The 23,148-nt window shown below is 37.2% G+C and overlaps 1 protein-coding gene across 2 annotated transcripts; it reads left to right on the top strand.

Annotated features, from left to right (window-relative positions):
- Positions 1-476: 476 nt before the first annotated feature.
- Positions 477-5,820, top strand: LOC144560707 (serine/threonine-protein phosphatase 4 regulatory subunit-like protein). Of its 2 annotated transcripts, XM_078309956.1 has the most exons (9): positions 477-492; positions 592-662; positions 1,309-1,425; positions 1,900-1,998; positions 2,384-2,432; positions 4,281-4,362; positions 4,785-4,837; positions 4,948-5,010; positions 5,098-5,820. In XM_078309956.1, the coding sequence occupies exons 3-9, from the start codon at positions 1,322-1,324 to the stop codon at positions 5,584-5,586; spliced, it is 939 nt and encodes a 312-aa protein (XP_078166082.1). In that variant the 5' UTR covers positions 477-492; positions 592-662; positions 1,309-1,321; the 3' UTR covers positions 5,587-5,820. The 2 variants fall into 2 exon arrangements, with proteins under 2 accessions (XP_078166082.1, XP_078166083.1); XM_078309957.1 differs by lacking the exon at positions 477-492 and having other exon boundaries at positions 509-662; positions 1,296-1,425.
- The last annotated feature ends 17,328 nt before the right edge of the window (positions 5,821-23,148 follow it).

Genomic DNA, 23,148 nt, shown 5'->3' with positions numbered 1-23,148 from the left:
AGTGTGTAAAAAAAAAAATGTAAAGTCTTCTAAGTTCTAACTGATCAATTCTCAAGGAAAATTGATTCTTTCATATGCTTATGACGTATATACGGTGACAATTTAGGCATATGCTTGTGTTAAGAAAATAAACAATTTGCTTCCAAAACTGACTAATTAGAAGAATAAATATTTCTCTTAAGCATATTGCATTTTTTTAATCAAGGGTAAATTGGGTATTTTATAAACTTAAAATTATTTTTAATATCAATAAATTGTATAAATTTGTGGGTTTTTGAAATTTAGAAGGATATGTCTGATATTACAAATTTTAGAAGGAAAATACGTAATTTCAAGTTTCTGAGGGGTACACATGAAAGTTCCCAAATTTTGAGGTTCTGAGGGGTATACATGAAATTCCACCAAATTTTAATTGGGATTTTCGCAGATCTTGTAAAATCCGATCCTCACGCGGCCGCCGGCCGGTCACATGCACCTTTGGTTCAAGAATAGGTACAGTACTTCATATCTTTTAAAACAATCCTCTCCAAACTTCCTCTCTTTTCTGAGTTGCCTTTCCTTTGTCGCTGGTGTTCTTGAGCTCCTCTCCAGTTCCGAATCTTACCTCACCTCTCTGCTCTGTTCCGGTGTATTCTCTATTATCTACGTCCCCATAAACCCTGGTAATATTTCATTTTTGTTTTTCTCCTTTTGAAAATGTTCACAATGATCGGCAATAATATAAGTACTGTATTTTTTTAAATCGAATTAAGCATCTATTTGTAGCGTAAATTTCTGAAAAGAAGTAATTACTTTTCACGCACGTAGTACTTTTATTGCTCTCGCGTCTTGTTTGTGTAAATCTGTTTAAGGATTTGATTTAAATACCTCCATGAAATTTGCAACTGTGGGTACCTGATTGGAATTTAGCTCTGAAAGCTCTATTTCTTGGAGTCTAAGGTGACAATTTCAGATTCAGTGATTTAATTTAAATTGAGGGATTGAGCTTCAACTGGCCTTTTTGTTTATTGTGTATTTAGGTGTCTAATTATTTGATAACTCTAGTAAGTTTAGAACAATTGACCCTTTTGGTAATTTTGAGTAATTATGTCTTTCTGTATTGGTCAAAATCTCAAGATAGTATGTAGTGTGGAATTTTGTAATAAACAGGCAGAAATTGACTTCTATTTTCCCACATTCCATACCCAATCCTATTTGAATTTGCCAATTTGGATTGAAGGTGTTGATTATTCCGAGCAAAAATCTCTTTCTAACAAATTATTTCCCCATATTTCCTACCAAATGAATAATTGAAGAATTGCATATCAGCTGACGGAAACAAATGGAGACAGAAGTAGAGGTGACAAATTCGGAACCAACTGAGCTCATTTCATGTAATGTGAATCAGCCAACTGACGATATGGGCCCACAAAATTCAAATCATGAGTAAGCACTGTGCACTGATGTGTATTTTTAAGCCTTTAAGATGTAGGTGGATCAGACTCATCAGTTGTCGTATCTAGCCATCATACCACCATGTCTAAAGGAGAACTGTCAATTGGCCCACTATTTTTTCATTAAAACTATGCAGAAAAAGGAGAACATCCAATAAAATTTTCACATTTTGGCAATGCTGCCCCCATTGGTTTACTCCACTGATAAAATTTAAACAGTACATATCAGTATTTCTTGACCTATCAGCTGAAGTAGGACCTGATTCTATTAGTTTTTAAATTGAGAAAGAGTGCTAAACATACCTGTGCTAAGTGTAATAGTTGAATTCAAGGTGTTGGGGCCCTAGGAAAGCTCTGTTAGTTTTTGTATTTTTTATTTTTGCTTAGGGAACAATGACGAGGCAAAACCAAGCAAAGAAAATTATTTACTTATTACTCTTGTGAACTTTGTATTATTTAACTATAGGGAGGCAGAGCCAGAGCCAGAACCAGAGCCAAAGCTTCAGGTGAGTCCAGAAGAAATGAGAAACATCATCACGGTCATGGCCGCAACTGGGAAGTTTTGGTAATATATTCTCTGAATTATATACTTGTGTAGGATTATATTTTGCAAATAAGGGGCCGCCTCGGATGTAGGATTATATTTTCTTCTCTAGATTGAAGTCAGTTGGATGTAAAGTTGGGTTTTTTTATTCTAGAAGCTAGAGAGTGGAAATAGTTTAGTCCAAAATATGAAATTGCTATTTGGTAAACACAAAGCCAGAATAAAGCTACTTCTCCTTCACTCGCTCAAAAGTCCAGATCAGTCATTAAAATGAGTTGAATTGGCCTACTTTTATGGAAATGGTCTGAGAAACTATTCAAATCTCTTACTAAACAATAGTATACATGAGCTAAAACTTAAAAGTCATGTATCTGACTCTTATGTATTTCTTCTGTCACCTTATCAGGCATGATTGGCTCTTTCTCAGAAACCTTTTATCTGATCAACTGAAGCAGGTATGGTGAGGTATGCTCACATTGATTTATAGGGTTTTGAGGAGGATACCATTTATAACCTGGAAGAATTTCGCATGGTAGTTCCTGCAAAACATATAATATTACAAATACCCTTACAAAGAAAAAAATGTGACCACCCTTCAAAATACAAAATGTGACAGATTCCTCTACTAAACTAGAAAAATATCACCAATATTCCCTCTCTTGGTTGTCAAGCTCTATTACACTTGAATCCTGCAATATTGTTTTCCTTGGTTAATAAGGTGAGAAATATATATTGAGGAAGAGAGATTTTTTTTATCAAGGGGCAGTTTTGAAATATTGTTTCCCTCTCTTACCCCTAGGGTTTGATGGTTGTAGTGGTCTCGTCTGTTATATTAAGAAAAAAATGTGACAGATTCCTCTACTAACTAGAAAAATATCACCAATATTCCCTCTCTTACTTGGTTGTCAAGCTCTATTACACTTGAATCATGCAATATTGTTTTCCTTGGTTAATAAGGTGAGAAATATATATAGAGGAAGAGAGATTTTTTTATCAAGGGGCAGTTTTGAAATATTGTTTCCCTCTCTTACCCATATGGTTTGATGGTTGTAGTGGTCTCGTCTGTTATATTAAGTTGGTTTTGCAGCCTCTTGTAATAGTCTCATTTTGCTGATTTTTTTTCTGCAGATTTTGAAAAGAAGAAAATAAACTTGTGGCATTAAATCTATAAAATATCAATTTCCAGCACAAACGCTATCACTTATAGCGTTTCAGATATGAGCTCAAACTATATCATTGACAGCATTTGGCAGGGTACCGAATGCTATCAGTGGCATTTGGGAAGCTCCCAAATGCTATCATTGGTAATGTTTTAGAGTTGCACAGCGGCAATTACGAACGAACCTATCAGGCCAACAGCCTCTGACAATGCTTCTAACTTTTTTTTTTTTAATTATATCTACTCTTCTCATGCTTTAAACGGCAATAGATATTTCGCGTTTCACATAATAAGCAGAGCAACGGATTCATCTTCTCATGCATTAAGCAGCAACAGATGTTTCTTATTTTTCAATTATCCTTCTTAGGCGGCAAGTTCGGTAACAGAACAAATTTGGGCTTAATGTACTGTTTTGTTATTATTTTTCTGTAGTTTTGCAATATTAGTTTCATAATTCAAAAATATAAGCCAAAATAGCATCTCCAATTAGTTTAGAAAGTCTCCTGAAAACATAATACTAAAACACAACATCCAATGCTGAGCTCCACTAATTTGTAGACATGAAAGTAAGGTGGGAGGATTCAGTAGTCTTTTTCAGTCCCTCCATTCTTTATTGTTTCCCTCCATTCCTTCATGTTCCTAAAAAAAACTGGAGACCATTGCCAAGGAAACAAATTCTTTTTGTTTCCCTCCATTCTTTCATGCTCCTATAAAATCTGGAGATCATTCTACAGGACCTGAAGGTGAGCAATATCTGTTACTGCATAAAGCATGAGAAGATTAAATATATTTTAACCAAAAAGTTTGAAGAGTTGTTAGAGGCCGTCGGCCTTTCGAAAGATTCATTCATAATTGTCGCTGTGCAACTGTGAAACACTATCAATGATAGCTTTTGGGAAGCTCCCAAACGGAGTCAATGATAGCGTTTGAGTTCATCTATGAAGCACTAGCTTTTGTACTGGAAATTGACATTTTACAGATTTGATGCCATAGATTTACTTCTTCTTTTTTTAAATGCTACAGAAAAAATAACTGGATCATTTTGCTTAGGTAAAAGTGATGTGGTCAGCTTTTGCAAGGTTGGGTCTGATAAAATTGCAGCTTTTTAATTCTTTTTTTTCTGAATTGTTTTGAACAATAAAAGGTATTGGATGAGTATCCGGAAATGCAGCAGAGTTCTTTATCTGGAGAGACATATAATGAGTTGGTAGTTAGGCTTAATGAAGGTATTTTGTTCATTCGCTTTACGTTATGCAATTCAAAAGGGTGTTGCAGTTATTTTATCTAGGACACACTTGAAAGTTCATACTTCAAGCCTATATGCCCGATAGTAATCACATAAAATATGAGAAACATATTCAGCCCATACTACCATCTCGGCATCTGGACTTCAACAGGCAAATTACAATCTCCCCATGTGACATGAAGTGAACATGATGGGAGGGTTAGTTTGGGATGTTGTTATTAGGATTTAGTGGAAACTAGTTATGACTTCAAGTATCCATGCCATTACTTATTTTTATTTTGCAAGGATATAATTGCAGAATTTTTGCCTAGTACTAAGTTTTGTCAGTCTCCGTTATCTGGTTAATCCGGTTGCTTCAAAGAAATGTGACTTATTCTTAGAACCTGTTTTACCATTTTTCAGCTCTTCTAAATTTTGAAGAAGGTCCTCCATTCACGCTCCAAAGGCTTTGTGAGGTCCGAATTTTTTTCAAAATTCAAGAGCTCAATCCTTTTTTGTGCAACGTACTTTCAGCTTCTTCTTTTTTTCTTTATTTGATTGTGTTTTGTCTATCTGCATTTAACAGATCCTTTTGTCACCAAAAAGCACATACTCCAATCTTTCGAAGCTTGCCCTCGCTTTAGAGAAGGTTTATTTATTTACATTTAGTTATTTCTTTTTGCGTTTATCAAACATGGAAATAATAATATATACATTTTCTTAAAATGGTGAACAGAACTTATTAGTGACTTCCACTCTCTCAAAATGCACTGAACCATACCCTAAAATTCCCACCTCACCAGAACAACAACCAGAAGAAAGCACTGTACCTGTGCCGGTACCACCCCGTGTGGACCCAGCACCGCCACTTGCTGCTAACCCAGAGCCTAAGCTGGAACCAAATGGTGTGGAGGCCACCTCTGAGGACCAGCCTGTTGCAGGTGATACAGATGAGGAAATGCTCGATGCTGATCCCGAAGCTGAACCAGAAGAAGAGCAAAACCCTAATCCTCCAGATGTAGAGATGCAAGACATGGATGAAAAGGAGGCTACCCAAGAGGAAGAAAAAACTGTGCAAAAGGAAGAGAAGGGTATAAATGATGAGAGCAGTGTGGCCCCCGCTTGTCAGTCGGAATTGGATTCGGTAAGTGCTCCAGTTGGAGAAGAGGCTGCTGCGGCTGACAAGGTGGACCTGCCTTCTGTTGAACCAGCAGTGGAGACGTGAATGAATTGTTTCGGTCGGTTAAGAATATATTTAGTTATTAGTTGTTAGGAATTAAAGAATTGTTGTTCTGTGATATGACTTGCATCAGAAATTTTAAGTGATTTTTTTGTGTTGTGTTTTATTAACCTTTTAGATTTCTAGGCAGACATATGGAAAGAAAGTTTCGAAAGTTTCTGAAAATTTCACGTGTTATCCTTAATTGTGAAAAGAAAAGGTTCAACTTGGTCTTTAAAATTTCATTTGCTCAAAATTATTTCTCGAGTTTTTGAAATAAAAAAGCAAGAAATTAGTTCTTAACTTTGAAATAGGAAAAGGATGGTTCCTGGAAGTTGCATCAAATCAATTTTTGGACTTCTTCGAAAAATGAAGTCGGTTCTTGAACTTCCAAAATATAACCTTTGGAATTCGCATCATTGGCGAGATATTGATGTCAAGTACAAGTAATGATGTCCTACTACTGTAATTTTGGTGAGATATTTGATCAACATCAAACGATCTAAATGACATTTTGAATTTTAGAGAGGACTTTTATATTGCGATGAAAACAATATGATGACTTGACTTTTTTATTTTGAGAAAAAAGTATAAAAATTCATTTGGTTTCTTAAAATTTGAAGGTGCAATCAAATTGCAGGGATCAATTTAGTTCTTTCTCCAATGTTCAACATAGAGTTTTTCCTTAAAGATTGACAATTAATTTGGCATAAATGATAAAGAAAATGTGTTCAGTCCATTTATAATGTCCACTTCACAGGTTTACTTCTGAATACACTATTCAGAACTTTCTTGCTTTCAAAAAATTTGTTAAACGTTGCAGCACTTAATTATATATTTTTAACATAGTTGTTTTTAATGTATAATAATAGTAAAAAAAGATCGAGTAACCGTATCTTAATAACATTACACTAGTATCTATTTATCTAACAAAAATATTATTCTTGTAGACAAGTATCTATTTATCTTAAAAATAATTTTAATATGTTAAAAGAATCTGTCTTTAATCTAGTGATAAAGACACATGACTTCCACGTGAAACATTATAAATTCAAAACCCGCAAAGTAGCTTGATAATCATAACAATATTTGATAGAAAGAACTAGTTAAATGTTTACAAGAACACTATTTTGTTAACACTTATTTAATATTTGAATAATACATAGTAATTAATACGGTCATATTTTCATAATTATATATTAAAAACAACTATTTTTATGTCAAAACTATCTAAGTGGTTATAAGTACAATATATATGTTAAAAAGAATTTTAACTGAATTTGTAACGTAAAATGAATAGTGAAATTTCCTTGCATTGTAATTGTTACGTTACGAAATTTTAATAATTAATTTTTGAATTTTGACATCTGCTGGTAAATCAGCAAGTTTAGACTGATACAGGGACCAAACTACAAAACTGATTACACCAACACGTAGAGCATTCAATAATACACATAATTGATACAAATTTCAATTTATTTGGATTTTTCTACAATTAGTTATAAATTTTTAAAGTTCAACTTTTGAAAAAAATTTAAACAGCCATAACTTTGGTTAGGAAAGTCGAATTTGCGCATATTACCACTTTTTGGAGAGGAGGGGATAAGGCGGATCCGAATTTCATCTCAGGAAAAATCTTGGGACATCCGAAGTATCAGAATTGCAAAAAAACGTCGTTTAGTGCCTCAAAAATTCAGTTTAAGTTTTTTATCAACGGTAAAATGCAACGATCGGTATTTTGTTTAGTCAAAAACTTAAGAGATTATTCAAGAATCATCTATATAATTATTTGAAAATACATTTACTATTTATTGTGTGCGTTTGCTTATTCAAGCAAATGATATATGTTGACAATAATCAAATAATTCAATTATTCTCTAAAAAAAAAAAAGTTGACATCATTGAAGCAATCTAACCATATTTCCTTATGTATATTTGAATAAAATAAATTAGAGAAGAGTTCCAATGCCTCATTATACCTCATATTTTATATCTTCATTTTCTTCATTTTCTTCATATTCAAAGTCTAAATTGTCGATCCGAATTGTTCAACATGATATCCATACTAAAATATTGTTAGGGATGAAATTTTATATTTTTTGAAATTTTTTTGCTATTTTTTAAGATAGGTAGAAAATCACTGTTTTTTGAACGGTTCAAAAACAGTGATTTTCTACCTATCTTAAAAAATAGCAAAAAAATTTCAAAAAATATAAAATTTCATATTTTAGTATAAATATTTTGTTGAACGGTTCGGATTGACAATTTGGACTTTGAAAACGAAAATAAAAAATATGAGGTATGATGAGGTATGAAAAAAAAATGAGGCATTGGAACCCTCCTCAATAAATTATTAAGATTCAAGGTCAAGTCCTTAATTAGTGTTATCTTTAGACTTGTGATATTCAACTGATAAATCAAATCAAAGTTATAAAGAGTTACGACATCACTCATAAATATATCAAATGTCTTATTTTTTAACATGCACCCTAAACAAAAAAAACTAAAATTATTTAAATGAAAATATTAAGATCTCTCTAAAAAAATAAAAAATAGAGAACTGCCCAGCAGAGAGGCAGTCAAGTTCCTAGTGGACTACTCCTACTCCGGACGGTCCATAGGAAGGGCGGTTGGGGCAGCTTTGAAAAAAAATCTGAATCTGAGAGCATTTTTGTAAAAAAAAATAAAAATAAAAAAAAATTAGGGTTTTAATAAAAATGGCCGGTAGTGATGTGTTTTAGTCTTTACCAATGCAGTAGGCAACGCTGTATGCCTGTATAGTTTATCGTCGCTCTCCAGTGTCACCGACGATCGGCTCTTTCATTGTATTTCTCAAAAGTGACAGCAGATGCCTGGGAATTTGGTATCCATCAATCCATGCCTCCTTACACTTACAGTACAGGAGAGCTCATGGTTTCACAGTTTCACTGGCTGAGATTGCATGAATATCTGTTCCCGTGATTATTTAACATTAATCTTTTATTTATGTTCATGTTCAAAGAAGTCAGAATTGATATGACTGACAAACTGGCGAAGCAAGGAAGGATCAATGGTTGGGATTGCGTCAGGCATACCCTTCCCTGTTTTAAACAGTCAAGTATCTGCATCAGGAAATTAAATAGAGATTGGAACTAAACTGTGTTTCTTTTGATTAAATTCTATGTTAAAGGACTTGACTGAACAAAATTAAAATGTAAAGTAGGCAAAAACCACATACATTTAAATATAGGCTTAATTTTCAATATTAAATTCAAAAGTAGACAATTATTCAATACTTAATATTTAAATGTATGTGGTTCCGTCACTGTTTAACATAACAGGGTACCTTTTTTATTTATTAATTTTTGTCTTACTCATGATTCAATCATTACCTCTCAATCTAAAAAATACTTTCAAAACAATTATAAAGGACTCAAAATTATTTTATTTTATTGTTATAGAGAATTGACAGTATTTTTTTTTGGGAAAAAAAAGTTGAAATTTTAATCTTCATCTTTGAGATAGAAATTCGTACATAATTACTCAATTATTTGTTTAAGATAAAATTAAAAAAAACATTTTTAAATATTTATGCATAATATTTCATCCGAATTTTAAATACACGATCTTTCACATAAAAAATATTATCTTTAATCACAAGATTAAAAACTATTTCTGGACCGCATGTCCTTTTACAAGATAATTTTCTATCAAGAACATATTCTACGAAGCTCTTCTAGGGTTCTCCGTCGAGCCACAGAAAAGAAAAAAAAAAGGCGATCTGTTCAACGAAGCTGAAGGTTTGAGAGTCGGCCGGCTACACTGCACCTCTCCACCACGCCCCTCCATCCACCCCTCTTCGTCTTCTTGGTTCAATTTGTTGCGTTTCAATTGAGCAGATGGATTCGTTCAAGGATTTCACTGCTTGTTGTATTTTTCGTTCGTCTCGACTTTTTGGGTTCGACTGAGGGTTTGTGAATTCATTATATCCCGTAGTATCTACTATATTTATATATGAATAAGGTATGTATTTTGGTTGTTGCCGATGACGAGAACGCGACGAGCTATCTCCTTTCTTCTCTCTTTCTTCTTCTTCCTCCTCTCTCAATGGTGATTGTCCTAGTCCGGTTGAGTCAGTTTTTAATTCCAGTTTGATTCAGTGTCATCTCAGTTGAGTGGTGACTATCCTAGTTCGGTTTGATTCAGTGCCCTCTTATTTCCTCCTCTCGAGTGGTGATTGTCCCAATCTGGTTTGATTCAGTGCCCTCTTATTTCCTCCTCTCGAGTGGTGACTGTCTCAATCTGGTTTGATTCAGTGCCTCTCGGCTGTGAACTCTGTTCGCGTGAAAGCGCAACGCAAGTTTCGGTACGCTTGGAAGCGTACCTTTTAAAACCGCGGTTACACCTTCCGATTAGGGTTGCAAGTGCACAACCCTATCGAGGAGTATAATCGGGTATCGATCCACAGGGACGGTTTCTTTATCTAGAATCTACTTATTTCGACTAAAAACTAGAAGTGAGAAAGAGGGAGTTTTGGTACTTAATCTTCCTAAAGAATCAATTCAAGCAATCAAACAATGCAATAGAATAGTAACTGTGCAAGGAAAGGTATAGACTGTGTTTTGATTTAGGATAAAAGATGTTTCAAGGGTTTCAGACTTCATCTCTGATTTGCCTCTAGTGGTACGGGTCTTACCAAGTTGGTACGGCTAGGCCGCACCAACCTGGTCCGACCAAGCCGAGTGGGCTTGGTACGGGTAGGCCGCACCACTCTTGTAAGACCCGTACTAATTTACCAGAACAGAGCTTACAAGTTCGAGTTGATGCATTTCTTGCTGGTACCTTGTATTAAACTCTTGAGAAAGGTTCAATTGACCATACCTAAGGTTCCTAAATCTCAACTCTCGTTTGTTGGTTCAAGATCTAGGTTTTGGAGTCAATTCTTCACCTTCTAGGGTTTCTAAACCTCAACTCTCGTGTTTTGGTCCAGATCCTCTAGTTGATTGATTGGAGATCTAAGGTATCCTCTAATCTGTCAATTAGGAGAGAATTCAACCTTTCGGCTTCAATTCGAACAAGTCTACCTAAAGGGATTGGTTTGGTTGAGAGAAGGCAATGGTCACATGACCTTGTTAGGGTTGATCTACCACTATAGGCACACCATATGCAATCACAGAAAGACAAATCAATCAAGACAAGCAAATACACAATCAATACAATCAAAAGAGTTCATACAAGATCCAAATCAAGAAAAGCAACACAAATCAAGAAAATCCATCTACAAACCCTAGAAACAATGATCAACTACTCACAGGTCATAGATCTGTCCAGAAATACAAATAAAGAGATAAAGAGAGGCATGATAGAACTAGATCGAAGATCGGGAGTGGAGAAGAGGTTGATCCGTCGATTTTCGCCTCTTCCTCTTCCTTCTTCTTCTCTCCTTGCTCCTTTGCTCTCTTTCTCTCTCTCTCTGAGCTCTCAATCTGGAATGAAATGTGTATATCGAAAATGGAGAGATCCCTCGCTTTAAATAGCCTCTGCCAAGATTTGAATTCTGCCAGGCGGCATCTATGTACGGCCCGTACCAAAGTGGTACGGCTAGGCCGTACAAGATGGGAGGGAGGCTGGATCGGCTAAGTCTGGTAAGGGCCGTACCAAACCTGGTAAGGGCCGTACCAAGCCTGGTAAGGGCCGTACCAGAGAGTCCAAAAACGCCGTTTCTTCGTTTATTTTGCTCCAATCCTGCAGAAAACAAACAAACTCTCAGCAGTACCAAATTCTAAGGATATATCAATGAAATGCACATGATTTTGACAATTTAGAACGTGAATTTGGTACGAAATCAAGTCAAATATAGGCTAAATATGCGAGGTATCAAACTCCTCTGGGTGACGTCGAATTCGAACGTTTCGTCATCAAAAAAAGGGTTCGATGCGGCATAGTCAACGAGATATGCAACTCGAAGAAATTACTGCTGTGTCTACATTATCAGAGAAGAAAATCGGAAGACCCACCAACTTGTTATTCGAGCGCGAATAGATTAATTCGCATTCTCTGACTTCATGTATCTTTTATTTTCTGACATAGCAAATTAGATGATTGTACAAGTAGCTCAATGTATAGATTTTAATGTTTTTTAATTTTAACAAAATAAACCTATGTAATAGTTACTTTGTAAATCATTGGATCAATGCAATCGCCTACGACTTTCAACCAAAAAAAAATTATATCAAGAACAATGATGGGTATTGCGTTCGTTTGTGGGTTAGTTGGGATGATACCTCGCTTATGCTTCACTTATGTTAATTAGAACTAGGGATCAATTAAACAAGTATTTCCAAACTTGACCTTCTTGCCTTGGTAACATACAATAACTGTTTTGAAATGGAACGCTGCCAAAGTTGCGTAGCCAAAATTGAGTCAACGGAGACTTCCAATCCAGGATGAATTTCATTTTTTTTAATGATATTATTAAGTTATATATTTTTTTAGAGGCAGAATCAGACTATCAAATTATGAGACCAAATATAAATAGAGATCAATCATATAAAATTTGTATTATGAGAATTGTGATCAATTTAAGAGTATACATAGTATTTTATCATAAATTATATCGAAAATTACATATAAATATAAAAATAAATTGAAAAAAATAGATTAATGTCAAAATCATATGATTTATTCAAATTAGTGCATAAGAATAGTATACAAAAGTTATAATTTAAATAACATGACAAAATTACTGATTTTGTGCTATCCGAGTTCAAATATTGTCAAAATTGTATAAGTTGGAATAATATAATTAAAAAAAAAATTGAACATGGGTCTATTTGTGATAAGCATATATTATCATAGTCTCGTTCTCAAAATACACACACATCCAACTTAATTATTTTTCAACCGTGAATACAAGTAGAAAAGTTAGTAAAAAAATAACGAAATATATATATACATCCAGCTTAATTATTTTTGAACAGTGAATACAAATAGAAAAGTTAGTAAAAAAATGATTTGAAATGAAATGACAGCACTCCTTGACAAGAGTAGGCCGGTCACCGGTGAGAGGCAACCACTCGACTCGACTCGACTGGTTGCTTCTTGAATTACAGATATAGAATATAGATTGATGTGAACAACCAGTCACAAATATTGTTAAAAGAAAGCATTTAATTCTTTCTCCTCTGCTGTCCCACTTCCACATCATCATTCATCAGTGGAGGTGAAATTGGGATGTAATATGATTACAAAACAGATCTCTACGTGCACATCAATTTTATAATATTTCATGAGATTGGCAATTAGATGATCCAAATTCTCTATTGTTCTTTATCTTCATGGATGAATCACAATGGAAACTGATTCGTTTAGATACATATATAGTACAAAGATTCGGATGAATCACGACAGAAACTAATTCATTAATTATATATATACATAATATAATGATTTATTTATTAATAAAATAAAATTGGAGTAGGGTCCACATGTTGTGGTTTCCCATAGAATTTGGGTCGACTATTGTGCTGCTTTTATTTTTTGCTTACATTTCGTCAATATTTCTATTTTCACCATCATGTAAAAGCAATAGTTGTTTATTTGTAAGTAGGATAGTTTTTTGTGCACTACATTAATTTACAGTATCAGAATTGTATGATAATATTTCGAAATGTGGTAGAGTATATTGAGAAAGTGTTATGAAATGAATTTGAGAAAAATGGAGTAGCATGGAAAAGAGCTATAATGTTTTTAAGGAGAGTCGAGATAGGTGGGAGGAGAAAAAGGACAGAATAGAGGGTCAAAGTCCATCACTATTTAATAAAAATATTTTTATTTAAAACTGAAATCTCTGATAGAGAAGAGAGAGAGTTTAGAATGCAAGATCTTTTATTGATTCTTGATTACTTGAATGATTACAGAGACTCCTTTATATAACTCGGGAGTTAGTTCCAATTACATCTCTTTGACTAGAGTTCTAACAGACATAACAACCTAACAGTATCTCAACTGTCTAACTACCTAGTCAAACATCTTTGCTAAGAACCTTTATCTTCTTTGTTGCTTAGTCTGTTGACTTAATTAGAACTAGAAGCATCCAGAGTGTATCTATTAGCCCCCCCCTGCAAGCGAGACCCGGTGAAACCTTGAGCTTGGAGGAGAGTAACAAAAATCGAGGGGAGGCAAAAGAGGCTTAGTAAAAATATCTGCAACTTGATCCTTGGAAGAGATAAACTGGATTTGAAGGGACTTGTTTGCTACTTATTCACGCACAAAGTAATAATCGATCTCCATATGCTTTGTGCGTGCATGAATAATGGGATTGGAAGCAAGGAATGTAGCCCCGATATTGTCGCACAAAAGGATAGGAGATGAGGCAAGAGGAATCTGCAACTCGGTCAACATGTATTGGAGCCAAGTGAGTTCGGAGCTAGTGATAGCAAGAGATTTGTATTCGGCCTCGGTACTGGAGCGTGCAACCGTTGGTTGTTTCTTTGAACTCCAAGAAATTAGATTGTTGCCAAGAAAAACACAAAACCCAGTTGTGGATTTCCTATCATCTATGGAACCGGCCCAATCCGCATCGGAGCATGCATTGAGGACCAATGAAGAAGCCGGTGTAAGAGAAATGTCATGAGTCAATGTGCTTTTAAGATAGCGAAGGATCCTCTTAACCGCTGCCCAATGATAAATTGTAGGAGATTGCATGAATTGAGACATGTGGTTAACCGCAAAGGAGATATCCAGGCGTGTAAGAGTGGCATATAGAAGCGCGCCAACAATAGAGCGGTAAAGGTGGAGATCTTCAAATGGATCACCACCAAAACTGGAAAGGGTTGTGTTGGGCATCATGGGAGAGGGAAGGGGGTTAGAATTGTGCATATTAGCCCGAGTGAGCACCTCATGGATGTACTTGGTTTGAGAAAGATGAATGCCACGTGAAGTCGGATTGACCTCAATTCCAAGGAAAAAGTGAAGTCGACCCAAATCTTTTATGGGAAATTGTTGTTGAAGGGATCAGATTAGAGCACAATGAGAGATTTCCCTTGAGAAGAACAAATGAAGAGGGAGGGGTCATCGATAGATGGCTTGAAGCCATGAGAGATAAGGGCCGAGCTCAGGGTATTGAACCAAGCACGAGGACTTTGCTTAAGACCATAAATTGCTTTGGTAAGGCGGCATACATGAGAAGGTTTAGATGGATCTTCAAAACCGGGAGGTTATTGCATGTACACCGTTTCTTGAAGGCCGCCGTGTAGAAATGCGTTGTGTACATCGAGTTGTTGAATGGACCAACCAAATGTGATAGCCAAAGTGAGCAGGAGTTGTATGGTTGTGGGACAGACGACGGGACTAAATGTGTCAAAATAGTCCACACCTTTTTCTTGATGAAACCCATTGGCTACGAGACGAGCCTTGTATCTCTCTAACGAACCATTCGCTCGTTTCTTGATTTTAAACACCAATTTACAACCAACGATATTTTGCTCTGGATTCGGCAGAACCAACTCCCATGTGTGGTTAGAAAGAAGGGCAGCATGTTCTTGTTGCATGGTTATAGGTCCTTGGTTCGATATGAACATAAGTCTCGGCCATGAAAGCCAAGTGATCGGGAAATTGTTTCGGCTTGCGAGTTCTATCACGAGTACGGGTTGTCATGGAGTGCTGAAGAGGAGGCCAAGGCTCAGCTAGAGGAAATAGACAGGGAGTCTGAGACTGAACCAGCTCTCGGGTTAACACAACAGGTGTATGGTGCGCAGCTGAAAGGTTTGAATTTGGAGGTGCGGTGGGATCCGGTGCAGGAGCCGAAGTACCCGCACTAGAGGGAGGGCAAATAGCAGGAGGCGGGTGGGAAGGAAGTATGGGATCCGGTGCAACACCAGAAGCACCCGAAACAATGGTAGAGGGGTCAGATGGAGAAGCAGCAGATCGAATGGAAGGAGAGAAAGGCGGCTGTGCAGGAGGGGGATTGTTTGTGGCCGAGTAACTGCGTAGAGGGAAAAATGAGCATCCAGAGGGCAGTAAGGTAAGCTGAGTAGGCACTGTTGATGAATTTCCAACCTCTGAAGTAGGTCCAGCTGGAGTGTGCTTGAATGGAAACTGTAATTCATCAAAAATAACATGCCTAGACACAAAAATTTGGTTAGATTCAATGTGTAAACATTTATATCCTTTTTGAGTCATTGGATAACCAAGAAACACACAAGGTTTGGAGCGTGGTTGGAGCTTGTGATCATTATACGGTCGGGTGTAGGGATAGCATAAACAACCAAGAATCCGTAAGAAAGAATAATCGGGCTCTTTTTGGAAAAGAGAGAAGAAGGGAGAAGACGAGTTGTTTGTGGATGGTTGCCGATTGATGAGGTAAACCACGCTCGAAAATACATCGTCCCAATAATAATTCAGAATGCCCGAATGCTCCATAGAAGCAAGGGCTAGTTCGATAATGTGCCGGTGTTTGCGCTCGGACACGCCATTTTGTTGAGGGGTATGAGGACACAAAGTTTGATGAACAATCAAAGGAAAAGCACGCAAGATAGGTTTGAATTCTAACCCGTCATCCGTTCTTAGGATTTTGATCGTGCTATTTAGGATGTTCTCAACTTGTGACTTGAACAAAGTAAACACTTGTGTAACTTCATTTTTAGAGCGCAAGAAATAAACCCAAGTATATTGGGAAAAATCATCAACAAAAATCACATAATAACGAAAACCGTTATGCGATAAAATTGGGCTAGGTCCCCATAAATATGAATGGATAAGTTCTAAAGGTGAAGAAGTACATGATTTGCTAAAATCAAAATGAAATCTATGCGATTTTGCCACACAACAATCGTGGCACATAGTCAATGCTTTATTCGTACAAGGTAAAGCATACAATTTTAAAATCCTAAGAGTTGTATGAGAAGAGGGATGCCCAAGTCTAAGATACCACACATCGGCCGGGACTCTTGCACCATACAAGGCTAAAGGAGATGTCTTTATTTGTGGAGGAAAAGTATAAAGTCCATTAGTGAGCTTCACTCAAAGAAGGTCCTTCAATGTGTCTCGATCCTTAATGACACAAGAAGAAGAAGAAGAAGAAGAAGAAAATTCAATAAAAATTGAGTTATCAAGGAGAAGTTTAGATAAACTCAACAAATTTTTAGTAAAAGCCGGGACATGTAAGACATCCTTTAAAACAAGAGTGCATGTAGAAAACTATAAAAGTGATTACACCGGTATGTAGAGCATTCAAAAATACATAGAATTGACACAAATTTCAATTTATTTGGATTTTTCTATAGTTAGTTATGAATTTTCAAAGTTCAACTTTCGAAAAAATTTTAAACAGCCATAACTTTGGCTAGGAAAGTCGGATTTGCGCATATGACCACTTTTCGGAAAGGGGGGGACGAGACAGATCCAAATATCAAGTCACCCTTGGGCATCTGAAGCATCATAATTTCAAAAAAATGTTGTTAGTGCCTCAAAAATTCAGTTTAAGTTTTTGTTCAACGGTAGGCATACAACGATCGGTATTTTATTTATAAATGTCGTTTGGAGTTTTTTTTATAAACTCATTTTTTTTATAATATATGTATATGTATATATAATATAAGAGAGATCAAGTTACAACAAGTTACCACGACTACTTTCTACATTTTCAAAGTCTAAATCGTCGATCCAAACCATTCAACATGATCTCCACAATAGAATCTGCTTCCAGATCAAATTTTACATTTTTTGGAATTTTTTTACTATTTATTAAGATGGGTACAAAATTCAATGGTCTGAATTTGACTAGTTTTTGTACCCATCTTAATAAATAGTAAAAAAATTCCAAAAAAGGTAAAATTTTGTCTCCAAGCATATTTTATTTTAGAGATCACATCTAACAGTTTGAATTGATGATTTGGACTTTAAAATTGTAGAAAATGGTTGTGGTAACTTATTGTAACTCAAAAATTATTGTAACTTGATCCCTCCTCATAATATAATACATGTATAGATATGTATATATAATACATGTATAGATATGTATATATAATATATGTATATATGTATATATTATACATATATTATAAAAAAATGAGTTTATAAAAATAAACCCAACCGTGAAAATTTTTCACGGTTCCGACTTTTAATTCCGGACAATGGAAAAAATTCACGGTTTTGGTATTTTTATAATTTTGGCTGAACCATGATAATTTTTAATAAAATATTTATGAAAATGGGTATTTTTTAAAAACTCGGGAGCCCTCCCTTTCTGTTTTTTCTGGTCCCCGCCACTATCTCCCTCCCTCTTGCTTTCTTGTCTCCCTCTCTCGCTTTCACCCTTTCTCCATCTGCCCTAACCAAACCAACGAATTCAAAATTTATAAAAAAAACCAAATTTTTGGTTTCTCAAATTTGATATACATATACATATACATATATTATATATACATATATTATATATACATATACGAGTTAGGCTGGGGTGCTATGGATAGCATAGTGGCCTCTATGCTACGGCTCAATATTCGAGTTTTCAAAATCCAAACGGTCGATCCGAACCGTTCATCTTATTCTCCATATTAATATCTGCTTGGAGACCAAATTTTACATTTTTCTGAATTTTTTTACTATTTATTAAGTATTTTACAAAATTGTTGATCCAACGGTGGCTGCACAAAACAGTAAAACCGTTGGATTAGCGATTTTCAAAGTGGCTTAATAAATAGTAAAAAAGTTCAGAAAATTATAAAATTTGGTCTCCAAACAGATATTAATATGGAGAATAAGATGAACGGTTCGGATCAACCGTTTGGATTTTGAAAACTCGAATATTGAGCCGTAGCATAGAGGCCACTATGCTATCCATAGCACCCCAGCCTAACTCTACATATACATATATTATATGAGTAGAACTAGAGTGTTCTTAAGCTCACCAAAGTGTTTGGTGAGCTTAACTCCAAAACATATCAAATATATTTCAAATGGCGAATTCGAACCGTTGAAATTCGCCTACCTTACAAGTGATGCGTCAACATGTGAAAATTTAAAACATTCGAATTAATTTAGTATAAAGTCAAGCGGTCAAAAACCGTTCAAAAATGAATGCACTAAAATTAATTTATTAACCTTCTAATTTTGACCGATTGATTTTATACTAAATTAATTTGAAAGTTTAAAATTTTCACATGTAGACGCATCACTCGTAAGGTATGCGGGTTATAACGGTTCAGATTCGTCATTTAAAACCGATTTGATGAATTTTGGAGTTAAGCTCACAAAACACTTTGGTGAGCTTAAGAACACCCTAGTTCTACTCATATTATATTATATATACATATACATATATTATATTATGGGATGAGCTACGCTACTCCATGGAGTAAAATGAGTTGGTGCTCTATGTTATCACATTATTAGACCTATCATTTCGACTTGTTTCCATACGAAAAATCTATATTTTGAACCAACAAAGGGTACCTTTTACATTGAATATCCATAGAATGTGGTACTGCTAAGTTTTGGTTCTTACTTTGCAGGAATCAGGCGAAATTGGGCAAAATCAGGCAATTGGTAGACTTCAGGAAGCTCTGATGCGACTCGCATTCACCTGGTGCGAGTCGCATCCAAGCCCAAAGCGACCTGCGATGCGACCCTCACTGCTCTCTCCTGAAGACCATCTGATGCGAGTCGCATCCAACTGATGCGAGTCGCATCAACTGTTGCCGCCCAGTTCAAATTAAATCTGACAAGCCCAAAGTCAACTCTGTTGCCTATATAAGGAGGTCCTATGCCAGAATTCGGGAGGCTTTTTCCCCCTCTACATTCCAGAACACAAAAAGAGCAAAGATCAAGAGAGAAGAAGGAGATTGGAGCTTGCTTAAAGAAGAGGAGAAGAAGAGAAGATTGCAAGATCCTCTCCAATCCACCTTGGATCTTCGAGCTCCATTATGATCTGCCTATTCTCTCTCTCTTTCATGTTTACTTTTGTTATGCTTGAGTAAATCCCTGTTTCTTAGGGTTAAGATGTAATCTCCAAACCTTTTCTTTGAGTTGAATGATGTTTTGATCTAATGTTGAACTTGTGTGATTGTTGTTTGAGTATTCATTGTTTGCTTGATTGTGATTTCTTGATTGATTCTTGATTGTCTACTGTTAGATGTCTATAGCATCTCTTCTAGTAATTAGGCCTTGATGTATCTTGCAATTGTAATTGAGCACTTGAAGTAGATCTAAGATCAATAGTAACCGAGAGGTGAAATTTCTATTATCGAGAGGTTATAGATACTTCTAGTTAACCAGACAATCAATCTAGGTTAGATACCAGTAGGCGAGAGCCACAGGTCGAAGCCTCGCACAAGAAATCAACTTAGATACGAACTCATGTCAGCTCTGCTCGAGGGCCATGCGACCCGCATCAGAGATGATGCGAGTCGCATCACACAGGTCGCATCAGAGATGATGCGAGTTGTATGATAGGTCCAGAGAAGGAAAAGTTTGGAGATGAAGTCTGAAACCCTAAGAACACATTTTATAATTGATTCAAAACCAAATCTTTTAATCGCTTTCATTTACCTTTAATTGAATTGTCTTTTGAAATTTAGAAATTGAAACAAATCAAACCCAATTCTTCAAACTTCTAGTACCTAACTTGGATTTGTGAAAGTCTAGAATTGAGTTTAACCGTCCCTGAGGATCGATACCTTATTTTACTACACGGATAGGATTGTACACTTGCAATCCTAGACGTGAGTGGATTCAAGGTTTAAAACAAGTACAATTAGTTGTATTTGGAACTTTGTAAGCACACTCTGAGAAGCGAACAAGTTTTGGCGCCGTTGCCGGGGACGGCTATCAATTCCTTTCTAGATTTACACTTTTCTTAGTTAATCTAGATTTTAGTTTGTATCTTTTCTTTTGCTTTACTTCTTTATCACTAAAAAAAAAAAAACTGGCTTTCATCCCCCCTACTGCAGGTAAATACAAGCTGACTTACCAACTGAGGAGCAGAGGACCACTCTTCGACGAAACACCTCCAGAAGACACAGTCCCTGCTCAGACATCGACTGAAGCGACCCGCACAGAGGTTGACGCGACTCGCATCACAACCGAAGCGACTCGCATCACAACCGAAGCGACTCGCATCACAGAGACAATGTCAGAACATCCGAGCAGGGAGGACAGGGATGCAGAAAGAAATAGAGAGCAAGAAGACTTGACTGACCAGTCTGACGACGACATGGATGTCTTCATGCCAAGGACCTTGCGAGAGTTCAATGTACCAAGGGCTGGAGATGTGAGAGGTGCAATCCGGCTGCCGCGCATTCCAGGACAACAACCCAACTTCAATCCGGAGTTGTCAACATGGTGCAGCAGAACACCTTTCATGGACTCGACCACGAAGACCCGCACTCTCATCTCCAAACATTTCTCGAGTGCATCACGACCATCAAAACCAACGGTGAGAATGCTGATTACACCAAGCTTGCTCTATTTCCTTTCACTCTTAGGGACAAAGCAAAGAAATGGTTAGGATCTTTACCTAGGGACTCAGTTTTGACTTGGAGGGAATTGTCCAAATTGTTTCTGACCAGATTTTTCCCTCATAAACGAACTGCCAAGGTAAGACATGACCTGACCAGCTTTAGTCAAATTTTTGATGAACCCCTGAATGAGGCATGGGAAAGGTTTAGAGAATTGCAATACTCTTGTCCACACCACGGTATACCGGACTGGCTCTTGATCCAAACGTTTTATGACGGCTTGAACGAAAGCACTCGTGCTTACGTCGACGCTGTTGCTGGAGGCGCGCTGATGTCAAGGGAGCCTTTAAAGGCTATGAACTTGATAGACAGCATGGCGCAGAACCAGCAATGGTCCGGCCGTGACAACTCACGACGACGAGGAGGCCAAGGAGGTAGCCAAGGAGGTGGCAAGTACGAGGTGGATCACATCACGGCTCTCACCGCTAAGATGGACGCCATGCAGAGAGCGATGGACAAGCTCAGCGTCAAAGCAGTTGAACAGCAACCCCAAGCATGCGTCATGTGTGGTGATGAGAGACATGCTTACGAGCAATGTCCATTGGTGCAAGCTGATGAGGAGAGCGAGCAGGTCAATTCCATCAACAATGAACCTTCCTTTTTCCCAAAACCTCCCTTCAACCGATCCTACTCCAAGGATCCAATGGAACAACAGAATTGGAATAGGAATCAAAACAACCCTGCGCCTTTCAACAATGCTCCCAGGCCCCCTTTCACCAACCCCACCAACAACAATAACTCCTTCATCAATCCATCATCCGGCAGCAACTGGAACAATTCTTCTGGAGGAGGCAACAACAGAAACTTCTACCAGAACGCCTCCTTCCCCAATCAGAACAACCGAGCACCTCAAGCTGGCCCTTCCAGACCATATGTGCCTCCCTATGCGACGAACTTCACACACGAGCAAGGGAAGATGAACTAGATGATGTGGGAGCAAATGCAATCAATGGCAACTCAAATGGCCACCCAAAGCAAATTGTTGGAGCAACTGAGTCATATCGTCACTTCCAGCCAACCTCAACCTGGCAAACTGCCAGCGCAGCCAGAACCAAACCCCAGAGGAGAAGCTAAGGCGATCACACTGAGGAGTGGGACTCAGTACGATGAACCAGCTTTCCCAACTGATCAGATTCTAACCGATGCGACTGGCACCACCATTGATGCAACTGGCACCACCCCTGATGCGACTGGCATCAACTCTGATGCGACCTGCACCACCACAGTGCGACTCGCATCGACTCCAGAAGAACCTCTGGATGCGACTCGCATTGGTACAGTGCGACCCGCATCAAAGGAATCTGACAAGTCTGACAGAGAGAAAGGGAAAGGAGTTGAAAAACCTTACAGACCACCTGTACCCTTTCCCCGACGATTAGCTGAGAACAAGTTGAACGCACAATTCGCGAAATTCACTGAGGTGATCAAAGGCCTGCAAATCACGATCCCGTTCACCGATGCCTTGACTCAAATGCCCTCCTATGCCAAGTTCCTGAAAGATATTCTATCCAATAAGCGAAGCTTGGGGGGAAATGAAACGGTGAAGTTGACAGAACAATGCAGTGCCATTCTGAAGAACGACCTACCTCCCAAATTGGACGATCCAGGTAAGTTCTCCATTCCTTGCATCATAGGAAAGGCGACAATCAGGAAAGCTCTCTGCGATCTAGGAGCAAGCGTGAGTCTCATGCCACGCACGATCTACGAGCGAATGGGGGTAGGTGAGCTCAGACCAACGCGAATGTCATTACAACTAGCAGACTCCTCGGTACGACTACCACTTGGCATTGTGGAAGACGTACCAGTTCAAGTCGGTAAGTATTTCGTACCTGTCGATTTTGTTGTCATGGAGATGGAAGAGGATAAGGAAGTCCCCATCATCTTGGGACGACCTTTCCTCAGAACGGCAGGTGCAATCATCGACGTCTCTCAGGGAACGCTGACCATGAACTTTGGAGGAGAGAAAGTGTGTTTTCAAATCGACCGCGCCATGAAGTATCCTTCAACCGAATCTTGTTTCCGAGTAGATGTGATCGAAGAATGTTTAACGGATTTGGTAGAAGACTACCTT

The sequence above is a fragment of the Carex rostrata genome, chromosome 10 (assembly GCF_964058835.1).
Source record: "Carex rostrata chromosome 10, lpCarRost1.2, whole genome shotgun sequence".
NCBI lineage: Eukaryota > Viridiplantae > Streptophyta > Magnoliopsida > Poales > Cyperaceae > Carex > Carex rostrata.
Note: the sequence above shows the minus strand (reverse complement) of the source record. Positions and strands in the feature narration are given on the sequence as shown.